General features: G+C 40.2%; 1 protein-coding gene across 2 annotated transcripts in view; it reads left to right on the top strand.

The window, feature by feature from the left end:
• Positions 1 to 12,151, top strand: part of LOC109559714 (antigen WC1.1-like) — a 52,065-nt gene that overhangs the window by 4,973 nt on the left and 34,941 nt on the right. For both annotated transcript variants that reach the window (XM_070788633.1, XM_070788632.1), the window contains exon 2: positions 2,014 to 2,334. In XM_070788633.1, the coding sequence (XP_070644734.1) occupies positions 2,014 to 2,334 (321 nt within the window). The remainder of the gene's footprint in view (positions 1 to 2,013; positions 2,335 to 12,151) is intronic.

Here is a 12,151-nt window from a genome sequence, read left to right as displayed (position 1 = left end):
TTTCAAGATCCTATTCAATCCTTTAGTCTTATATCAGTGTCAAACTTCTGAAAAATCTGACTAAGCACCATAGGATGTCTCTCTACTTCTACTGTTTCCTTTACCTCCCGCTAAGTATCTATATTTCCTTCCTAGAATGGACCTCCCTGGGTCTGTGGACTAAACTGTGTCCCTCCATAATTAATATGTTGAATCCTAGCCCCTAGTGTGACTGCACTGGAGATAGGGTCTTTAGGAATTAATTGAGCTTAAATAGGCTTCACTGGTGGCTCAGTGGTAAAGAATCCTCTTGCCAATGCAGGAGAGGCAAGTTTGATCCCCGGGTCAGGAAGATCCCCTGGAGAAGGAAATGGCAACCTACTCTATTATTCTTGCTTGGGAAATCCCAAGGACAGAGGAACCTGGCAGACTACAGTCTATGCCGTCACAAGAGTTGGACACGATCTGGCGACTAAACCACTAACATCAAGGTTAAATAAGGTCATAAGGATGTGGCCCTAATCCAATAGGTGACTTTATAAAAAGAGGATGAGACAGATCTTCCTCCCTCTCTCCCTGTGCATCTGTCCCGAGGAAAGGCCAGGGGAGCACACAGTGAGGGAGCCATGACTACAAGCCAAGAGCAGAGGTCTCAGAATGAACACAGCTTTGCCAGCACGTTGATCTTTGACTTACCAGCCTCCAGAACTGTGATAAGATAAATAATTTCTGTTTTTTAACCTGCAAGACTCTGGTTTTTGGGTGGCTGCCTGCCTGATCTGACTATACACCAGGATCTTCTCCAGTTCAGCATTTCCCCAGATGTTCCCTCTGTGACGCACCACTTTGGTTTCCAGAGTGAGAGCACGTTGGGGGGCAGGGACAGAGATCTGAGTGGTGTCAAGGGTGCCCCAAGGATGACGTCTTGTTAGATTGTAAGAAAATTCTCATTTTCTGACCTGAATTTAAAGCTAACGGAGCTGATCAAGGTCTCAGGGAACTCATTTCTCAGTTCCTGACAGGCAGGCAGGAGCCTGGGACACTGGGTGAGACCTGATGTGATAGAGAGAGGTGGTTTGGGTCCCAGTTCCAGGTGGGACCAGGCAGCAGGCCTGATCACACAGGAAGAAGTCTCACCTGGATGAAGCAGTGAAGGCTCACGTATAAACCCCCGGCTTGTTCACCCCTGCCTTCTGACTCTGCAGGGAAGCCCTGCATTAGTTATGTGTTGTTGTGCAACCAATTACTGCTGAACTCGGCAGCTTAAGTCAGCAAACACCTAGTATCTCACACTTTCTGTGGGTCAAGAATTGACATGGATTACCTGGATCCTTGGAGTCATGATGTCTCACAAGGATGCAGTCATCTGAACGTTCAACCAGGGGAGGATATCGCCCATGTACTTACCTGGTTCTTAGCAGCATTCAGACTTTGGTGGATTGTTGAACTGAAATCTAATCTCATAAGTGACATATCATCACTTTTGCCAAATTCCATTTGTTACATGCATGTTACTAAGTACATTCAAGTGTGGGGATTACACAAGGATGTGGATACCAGGCAACAGAAAAAATCAGAACACTATACACACTGTTACCCCAGCCTCTGTTCCTGAGCTGGATGAGATGCTCCCTATGGACAGGGAAGGAGAGGGAGGATTCCTCCCTGGATCCTGGGCCATGAGCTGTAACTGAGATGGGAAAGCTGGGCCCTAGTAGCCTTGGGCACATCTACAGGGAGGGCAGCATCCAGAGTCTCTGGAGGCCTGTCCTCGGTGGTGTCCCTGGAGCTGGTTCTACAGGCTCACGAGAAACACCTGTTGCCTCTCTTCCTGCTCCAGGTTCAGTGATGGCACATTGGGAGCTTAGAGTTGGCCATGGTGGAAATATATATATATACCACAGAAGTCAACAAATGCTGTACACAGGGAATTTTTTTCAGAGATCAGAGTGTCCATTTTTTATTACTTGACAGTACAGTACTGCATGGTGCACTAAAATCTGTCTTGCATCTGTGTCTGTGTCTCTCTTGCAGATCTGGAGCTGAGGCTGAAGGATGGAGGTCACCGCTGTGAGGGGAGAGTGGAAGTGAAGCACCAAGGAGAATGGGGCACAGTGAATAATTACAAGTGGGGCTTAGAAGAGGCAGCTGTGGTGTGTAGACAGCTGGGTTGTGGAGCTGCTGTTGATGCTCTCCAAAGAGTTCACTTTGGACCAGCAGTTGGCCCCATTTGGTTTAATGTTATTTACTGCAAAGGGACAGAGTCAGATATCACAGAGTGTAGTTATCCTACTGTTAAAGACTATCGTCCTGAGGGCCTTTCCCATGATCAGGATGCTGGAGTAGTCTGCTCAGGTAAGGCTTGTCTGGTCTGGGAGGGGATCTCCAGCAGGAAAAGCCTCAGTCTCATTCCCAGCCTAACTATAAGAATATGGATCACAGACTTTAGTGCATACTTGGGTGAAGATTCCAGTCACACAGTTATTTCTAGAGCATTAGGTGTTCAAGGGAGCAGAAGGACTTTCTTGGCAATGGACAGTAAAGGCTCCAGATCCAGTGTGCACTGTGCCCTTCTGGTCTGAGTGATGTGTCACAGGAGGCAGTGAGGTGAGATCAAATGTTTCATACATGTACAACTGCCTGGTTGAACCTACATTAATTAGGTTAATGTAGTAGTAGTACCATCGTAGTTTTTTGTATTTTTTTCATGGGATGGTCAGACAAGTGCAGCTCTAAGAGGGGATATAGGAGAGGTGCAGGTAAGGAGAGGTGTGAGTTTATTATACTCACAGATCCTAGAGAGACAGAATATCAATAGGTGGGTACTTGGGGGAGGTGCCAGTAGAACACCCTGATCCAAGCAGTGGTGCCCCAAAAATGGAGTGTGAGGACCCATGGACAAGTGACAAATACACACACACACACACACACACACACATACATATATATATATATATGTCTTGTTTTCATTTTCATCCAGCTAGTCTCTGTCTTTTGGTTAGAGCATTGAATCAGTTTACATTTAAGGTAATTATGGAAATGTGTGTTCTCACTGACACTCTGTTAATTGCTTTGTATTTTTTTGGTAGGTCTTTTTTTCTTCCCTTCCTCTTTGGTTCTCTTCTCATGATTTGATGGCTATCTTTAATGCTGTGTTTGAATTCCTTTTTCTTTATTGTGTGAATATATATTGTAGATTTTTGATTTGTGGTTACCATGAGGTTTTGATATGCAGTCTATTGCAAGTTTCTGATCTTTTAATTTCCAATGGGTTTCCAGTATCTTGCATTTTTACTCTCCTCACGATTGCTAGTTTTAGTATCATGTTTGTGTGTGAATGCTTTCCTAACTTCATTGTATGTTTGCTTTTACTGGTAAGCTTTCTTATTCATACTTTTCTTTTTTCTTCTCTGGCCTTTTAATTTTCTGCCTAGAAAAGTTCCTTTACCTCTTGGAAGTTGGTATGCTGCTGCTGCTGCTGCTAAGTCACTTCAGTCATGTCCGACTCTGTGCAACCCCATAGATGGCAGCCCACCAGGCTCCCCATCCCTGGGATTCTCCAGGCAAGAACACTGGAGTGGGCTGCCATTTCCTTCTCCAATGCATGAAAGGGAAAGGGGAAAGTGAAGTCGCTCAGTCATGTGCAACTCTTAGCAACCCCATGGACTGCAGCCTATCAGGCTCCTCCGTCCATGGGATTTTCCAGGCACGAGTACTGGAAAAAAAAGAAAAAAGAAAAAAAAAAAGAGTACTGGAGTGGGTTGCCAGTGCCTTCTCCATGGAAGCTGGTATAGTGGTGCTGAATTCTTTTAGCTTTTCCTTGTCTGTAAAGCTTTTGATTTCTCCATAGAATCTGAATAAGAGCATTGCTGGGTAGAGTATTCTTGATTGTAGGTTTCCCTCTGTTATCAGTTATATCATTCCACTCCCTTGTGGCCTGCAAAATTTCTGCTGAAAAATCAGCTGATAAACTTATGAGAATTCCTTTTAAGTTATTTGTTGCTTTCCCCTTGTTGCTTTTAATAGTTTCTCTTTGTCTTTAGCTTTTGTCAATTTGATTAATGTGAGTCTTGACATGTTCCTTCTTGGGTTTATCCCATTTAGGACTCTGTGCTTCCTGGACTTCAGTAACTATTTCCCTTTCCATGTTAGGGAAGTTTTCAGCTATTATCTTTTCAGATATTTCTCAGCTCTCTTCTCCTTCTGGGACCCCTACAATGTGAATGTTTGTGCATTTAATGTTGTCCCAGAAGTTTCTTACACTATCCTCACATCTTTTCATTCTTTTTTCTGTCCCACAACAGTGACTTTTCACCATTCTGTCTTCTAGCTCACTTATCTATTTTTCTGCCTCATTTATTCTGCTGTTGATTCCTTCTAGTACACTTTTCATTTCTTTTACTGTATCATTCTTCAACTCTGTTCTGTATATCTTCTAGCTCTCGGTTAAACATTTCTTATATCATTTCATTCCACGCCTCCATTCTTTTTCCAAAATCTTGAATCACCTTTATTATCATTACTCTGCATTTTTTCCCAGGCAGATTGCCTATGTCCATTTCACTTAGTTGTTCTCCTGGGATTTTATCTTGTTCCTTTGTCTAAAATATATTCCTCTGCTGTCTCATTTTATCTAACTTTCTGTGTTTATAGTCTCTCTTCCACAGGCTGGAGGATTGTCATTCTTCTTCCTTTTGGTGTCTGCCCCCTGATGGGTGAGACTCATCTAGAGGCTTGTGCAGGCTTCCTGGTGGGAGGTTTTGGTGCCTGCTGACTAGTGGGAGAATCTAGTTCTTGATCTTCTGGTGTGCAGAGCCATGCCAAAAGATGTGTATAGAGGCAGTTGTGGGCTCAGGAAGATTTTAGACTGCCTATCTGCTAATGGGCAGGGCTGTGTTCCTGCCCTGTGGGTTGTTTGATCTGAGGCATCCCATCACTGGAGCCTGCAGGCTGTTGGGTGGGGCCAGGTCTTGGTGTCAAAATGGCAGCCCCCAGGGGAGCTCACGCCAATGAGTACTCCTTGGTACTTGTGCCACCAGTGTCCTTGTCCCTGCAGTGAGCCACAGCTGCCCCCACCTCCCCAGAAGACTCTATAAGACAAGCAGGTAGGTCTGTCCTTGGCTTCTGTGAAGTCATGGTTTTTCCCCTTGGCCCCAGTGGGCTTCCCTGGGAGCTCAGCTGGTAAAGAATCTGCCTACAATGCAGGAGATCCTGGTTCAATTCCTGGGTTGGGAAGATCCACTGGAGAAGGAATAGGCTACCCACTCCAGTATTCTTGGGCTTTCCTGGTAGCTCAGACAGTATAGAATCTGCCTGCAATGCAGGAGACCTGGGTTCAATCCCTGGGTTAAGAATATCCCCTGGAGGAGGGAAAGGCTAACCACTCCAGTATTCTGGCTTGGAGAGTTTCATGGACAGAGGAGACTGGCAGGCTACAGTTCATGGGATCACAAAAAGTTGGACATGACTGAATGACTTTCACTTCACTTCCCTTCCCTTGTTCCTGTGGAGTTCCTATGATCAAGGGCCCTGTCCTTGAAAGCCAAGTGCTCTGGGGGCTCCTCTTCCTGATGCCAGACCCCCAGGGTGGGGAGCTTGACCTGAGTTTCAGAAACATTCTGTGGGTAATCTATTATATAATTATTTTCCAGTTTGTTAATCATTTACCTGGTGGGTATGAGGTTTGATTATATTGTAAATAAATCCCTCCTACCATCTTATTGTGGCTTCTTCTTTGTCTTTGGATGTAGAATATTATTTTTAATAGGTTATACTCTTTTTTTGTTGATGGTTGTTCAAAAGTTAGTTGTGATTTTTGTGCTTTTGTGAGAGGAGGTGAGCCTAAGTCATTATAGTCTTCCATCTTTCATATTTTACCTTAAAATGATAAGGGAAAACTGAAAGTGAAAGTCATTCAGTCGTGTCCGACTCTTTGTGACCCCATCAACTAAACAGTCCACGGAATTCTCCAGGTCAGAATACTGGAGTGGGTAGCCTTTCCCTTCCCCAGGGGATCTTACCAACCCAGGGATTGATCCCAGGTCTCCCACATAGCAGGTGGATTCTTTACCAGCTGAACCACCAGGGAAGCCCAAGAATACTGGAGTGGGTAGCCTATCCCTTCTCCAGCAGATCTTCCTGACCCAGGAATTGAACTGGCTTCTTCTGCATTGCAGGCAGATTCTTTACCAACTGAGTTTTCATGGAAGCCCTTAAAATGACAGTTTGTCACTTAACAAATAATAAAACAAATTAATAAATCTTATAAAACGTTGCTGCTATTTTTATCTTAAATATTCTATTATCTCAAAAATGTGCAATAGTTTTTGTATTTACTCACAGAATTATCATTTAGGGCAGTCTTTATAGCTTTGGGTAGACCCAAATTTTCACATGTTATCACTTTCCTGTAGCTTGAATACCTTACTGGAACATTTTTTTGTGTGTGTAGTGATGGTTTGGTGGTCTCAAATTCTATCATCGTTTTTATATGAAATATTTTAACTTTTAATAATTTTTAAAAATATTTTCACCAGTGACTGTGTTCTAGTTTAGAAATTTTCACCACACTGAAGATATTTTTACATTGGCCTATGGCTAGCATTGGAGAAAGCACTGGCACCCCACTCCAGTACTCTTGCCTGGAAAATCCCATGGACGGAGGAGCCTGGTGGGCTGTAGTCCATGGGGTCGTGAAGAGTCAGACACGACTGAGCGCCTTCACTTTCACTTTTCACTTTCATGCATTGGTGAAGAAAATGGCAACCCACTCCAGTGCTCTTGCCTGGAGAATCCCAGGGATGGGGGAGCCTGGTGGGCTGCCATCTATGGGGTCGCACAGAGTTGGACATGACTGAAACAACTTAGCAGCATGGCTAGCATTGCCTCTAATAAATAGCCAGTAATACTTATTGTTGTCCTCCTTTACATAACATGTCAATGTTTCATGGCTTTTTTTTTTTTTGGTTTATCATTGGTTTTCCATAATTATATTATCAGGTGTCTGAGGTACTTTTCCTTATTTTTATCTTTTAGAGTTTGTTTAGCTTTTTGGCTTGGTTTATATCTTTCATTAAATTTGGAAAAAATTCCATCCATTATTTACAACTAGTTTTCTACTCATCCCTTATTCTGAGTCTCCAAATATACATATTTTTACATGGTTTACTCTTGTCCCAAGTGCCACTTCCCATCCATGGTTCGTTTTCTGCCTCTTTTTCCTCTCTGCTTCAGTTTGGATAGTCTCTATTGATAGGTGTTTAATTTCCCCACCCCCTTTTTTGTTCTGCCACATCTAACCTCTTTTTATGCTAATCCAGACAATTTTTCATTCCATATATTGATTTTTCAGTTTTAGAAGTTCCATTTGGCTATCTTCTAGTTTTTTCTCTCTTTTAGTTTTTTTGCTAAGCATATTTACATTAATGTTTTTATTAGCAGTCAATTAAATAATTGGTTATTCTGGAATCTGTTTTTAGTGATTGCTCTTTTAAAATTTTGCTATGAGTTACACTTTTCTTTTTTAGAAAGCCTTGTACCTTTTTGATTGGATGTTGGGCACTGCTAGGATGTCCTTTAACAGAAAGAATTCTAGCAATAAATAATCAGAATACAGACACTAATATAAATACAGTCAAATAGCAGGGAATTTGACTTGATGAATTAAACAATGTTTTTTATTGAGTTACATTGCATTCTCTTAAAAATATGTTCCTTGGATGGCAAAGTGATAAATTTTTATTTTGGTCTCTCCACTTTAACTTCAAAACTTCTTGTTATCCCACTTTTGCTTGCCACATACCCAAATTACACTCTGCTTCTACAGCAGTTGCTTTCCTTTTTCCATTTTATTTGCCATCCATCCATATGTTTTAAAATTGTGTTTTCTTGTCTGACGTGGGAGAAATGAGAAAGGATCGAACAGTTAGGTGACATATAGGAGGAGCAGAGTGCAATGAAATATTCTAGTTACTAATTTAACAACTATTTTCCCTAAATACTTGTGTATTTTGTACAGATTGAGGCTTTTGAAACTCAGAATTCTGCAAATTAGGCCTTACTTGATTTCTGCTTCTTTCTTATTCTCTTCTCCCTCTCTTTTTGCAGCATGCCACCTTCTTTCAAGATTATAAAATATATATGAAAAAAATTGATGAAGATATAGATAAATGAAAAAGCATCCTGTGTTCATGGGTTGGAAGAATCTATATTGTTAAAATGTCTACACTACTCAAAGTGATCTACAGGTTTTATGTAACCCTTCTCAAAAGTCCAATGGCATTCATTATAGACATAGAAAGTACAATTCTGAAATACAGTCTAAAATATGTATATTGTTTACTTTCAATCTATTCATGACTTTTTGTTTCCTTACCATTATTGACTTTTAGTTTCATTCCATTGTGGTCAGAAAAGATACTTGGAATTATTCAAATTTTCTTGAATTTGTTAAGCCTTGTTTGTAGCCTAACATGTCATTTACCCTGGAAAATATTCCATGTGTGCTTGAGAAGAATGCATATTGATTTTCTGTTTGAATGATCTGTTAATTATAGAGAGTGCGATATGGAAGTTTTCTACTGTTAAAGTATTGCTTCTACTTCTCCCTTGAGAGCTGTCCATGCTGTCCTGTATATTGAAATGCTATAATGTTGGGTGTATATATTGTGTAGTTGTTATATCTTCCAGTTGAACTGTCTCTTGTGACAGTTTTTTACTTAAAGTCTCTTTTGCCTGACTTTGATCTCTTTAGGTTATGATTTGCATGGCATCTCTTTCTCCACCTGTTCACTTTCAGCCTACCTGAGTCATGAAATCTAAAGTGAGTCTCTTATACACAGTATGTAGTTGGATCTTGTTTTTAATCCATTCAGATAATCTATATCTTTTCATTTGAAAGTGTAGTACATACACATTTATAATCATATTGAAAGATAAGGACTTACTTGCCATTTGATTAATTGTTTTCTGTCTGTTTTATAGTTTCTTGCTCCTTCTTTCTTCTGTGTTGTATTTGTGGCTTGATGATTTCTTATAGTGGTATGCTTTGATTAATTTCTCTTTTTGTGTTTGTATGTACTATACTTTGTGTGTGTGTATGTGTGTGTGTATGTACTATAATTTTTATTGTAGTTACCATGGAGCTTGTATAAAACATTTTTTTTGTGTGTGTGTGTGTATGTACTATACTTTTTATTGTAGTTACCATGGAACTTGTATAAAACATTTTCTAGCTGTAACAGTCTATAGCAAACTTAAGTACTGTTATGAAAACAACTTAATTTCAATAGCATGCAAAAACTGCATTTTATTTCTCCCCTACATTTTAAGTGATTGATATTAGATTTTACTTCTTTCTATATCGTGTTTCCAACAGCAGCTTTCTGTAATTATAGTTACTCTTATGATGGTCTTTTGATTTATATTTATATACTAATGTTAAAAGCAAGTTATGTGGCACTATTACAATATTACAATATTCTATATTTCTCTTTAGATTTACCAGTAAGATTTACAGTTTCATATGTGAAGATACTTTTGTATCATTGTTTTGTTTATTCACTGAAACTTGAAGAATCCTTTTAGCACTTTGGTAATGTAGTGATGATGAAATCCCTCAGATTTTGCTTGTCGTTTATATATATATATATATATATATATATATATATATATATATATATGTCATTTGAGCCTGGTGGCTCAAATGGTAAAAAATCTTCCTACAGTGCAGGATACCCAGGTTTGATCCCTGGGTTGGGAGGATCCCCTGGAGAAAGGATTGTCTACCCACTCTAGTATTCTTGCCTAGAGAATTCCATGGACAGAAGAACCTGGTGGGCTACAGTCCTTGGAGTCACAAAGAGTTGGACATGACTGAACAACTAACACACACACAAATGTATATATAACATGTATATGTTATATAGCATATACACACATATTATATAATATACATACATTATTGTTTTGGTGGTGGTGGTGGTTGGGTTTGAACCTGCGTCTCCTGCATTGGCAGGCTGATTCTTTACCTCTGAGAAACCTGGGAAGCCCTTTTGTGTATGTATGTGTATATATATATATCTAATACCCCCATTTTTAAAGGACAGTTTATCCATGTAAAGCTTTGATGATTGAGTTGGCAAGGTTTTTTTCTTGTGGTACTTTTGATGTATCATGCTGCTCTCCTGGACTTCAAGATTTCTAGTTTTAAAGGGTTTTTCTTGGTGACAAGTCACTTTTTTTTCCTGTTTTCAAAAATTTCTCTTTATCTTAAAGTTTGGTAATTTAATCATAACATGTCTTGGTGTGGACCTCTTTGGTTTCCACCTATTTGGGAACTCAGGCTTCATGAATCAAGATGTCCATTTCCCTCCCTAGATTTGGGAATTTCTCAGTTATTATTTCTTTGAATAAGCTTTCTGCTCCTTTATTTCTTTTTTCCTACTGGGATTCTCAAATATATATATTGCTTGTGGTATCCCATATGTGCTATGTATTCTGTTCACTGTTTTTTTCTTTTTGACTTTCTAACTTGATAATTTCAAATGGAATGTCTTCAAGCTTACTTATTCTTTGATTTCCATTATAGAGTTTCCTTGATGCTTTCCTTTGGATTTGTAATTCAATTATTGAATCCTTGAGCTACAGAATTTTTTGGTTCTTTTATTTATGTTTTCTAGTTCTTTATGAAGCTTCTCATTTTGTTCATGTATAGCTTTCCTGATTGTATTTACTTGTCTCTCTGCATTCTTTTGTAGGTCACTGAGCTTCAAAACAATGAATTTGAATTTTTTATCAAGCAGTTCATAGATCTCTTTCTTTAGGATCAGTTTGAGGGCTTTATTAGTTTCCTCTGGTGGTGTCATGTTTGCTAGATTTTTCATCATCTGGATAGGCTTGCACTGGTGACTGTGCATTTGAAGGAGCAGACACTTCCTCCAGACTTTACAGACTGGTTTCCACAAGTAAATATTTACTGCCTTGTCCTTGAACTGATAGCACTGCCTCTGGAATCATGGACTAGCAAAGCTGGAGTTAGGTTATGTTGCTGCTCCTGGAGCTGCTTTGGGGTCTATGGTCAGTGGGTATGTAGCAAAGGCATGGATGGATGTGGTTTTCTCTGGGTTCCTGCATGGTCAGGATTGCCTCCCTACTGTGGTAGAGTGGGTCTGGATAAGTCAGAGGGCTGCTTCATAATCCGTACTCAGGTCTTCAGTTGGCCCTCCTATTACCAGAGTTTCCAACAGGTTGTGCCTCCTTCTGGATGTCTGGGCAGACAGGACTGCCCAGGACCATTGTGGTGCAGGGCTGGAGCAACATTATGGAGCTGATTCTGGGTCCACAGTTCTGTCTGAAGTTGGCAGGCATGTTGCTGGGGGCACCCTGTTTCTGTGGGAGAATGAGAGCAGGGGAATCTCCTTTTCTATCATCTTGATGTCAAATATGGATACAGAAAAAGCACAATAATAGGATTAAAATTAGTTAAATATCACTCCTAAGCATTTTCTGCGATTCCTGTGTTCGAAGAAATACCTGTAATAGGAACTGTTTGGCAAACTCACAGTCCTGAAACTTCCAATCAGAACTCACTCTCTCCCAAGGTCATTGACAAATCCTGGGGTTTCAAGAGAGATGGTTAGGACCACACCCCCTCTTCTATGACTCTCCGAGCTTTCTTAACTCATGTTCTTTCTCACTGAAATTACCAAGAAATTCTTGGAATTTTTGCCATTAACAATTATCAGAAAAATATAAAAACCATAAATGTTGATTATTTATAATGTCTATATTTCTTCTCTCAGGCAACCTCCCTACAGGTTGGCATGCTTTCTTAGATTCTGCTTCATGATTTTCCTTACCTAAGTCACTTGAGGACTAGCTCCTGGGAAAGAAAGCTATTCAAAATAATAGCCTCACAAGTCTCAGGAAAATTTTCTGACTTTGTCTAGATGACAGATCTCTACTCTGTCATAGTCCTTGTCTTTCTGGGGTGGTTCTGTTTTTCATATGTCTACATTCACATTTGAGTGCCAACACATTATGCAATTTCCTTGGGCTCTGTAGTCCTGGGCTCCTAAATGTAAAATTCACTTCTCCAACCAATGATAAATTACATGTTCCTGGTATTCAGCCATTTCTGATGATAGGTCTTGGGCTCCGTAGTTCCCAGGCC

This window comes from Bos indicus, chromosome 5 (genome assembly GCF_029378745.1).
Source record: "Bos indicus isolate NIAB-ARS_2022 breed Sahiwal x Tharparkar chromosome 5, NIAB-ARS_B.indTharparkar_mat_pri_1.0, whole genome shotgun sequence".
Classification (NCBI taxonomy): domain Eukaryota; kingdom Metazoa; phylum Chordata; class Mammalia; order Artiodactyla; family Bovidae; genus Bos; species Bos indicus.
Note: the sequence above shows the minus strand (reverse complement) of the source record. Positions and strands in the feature narration are given on the sequence as shown.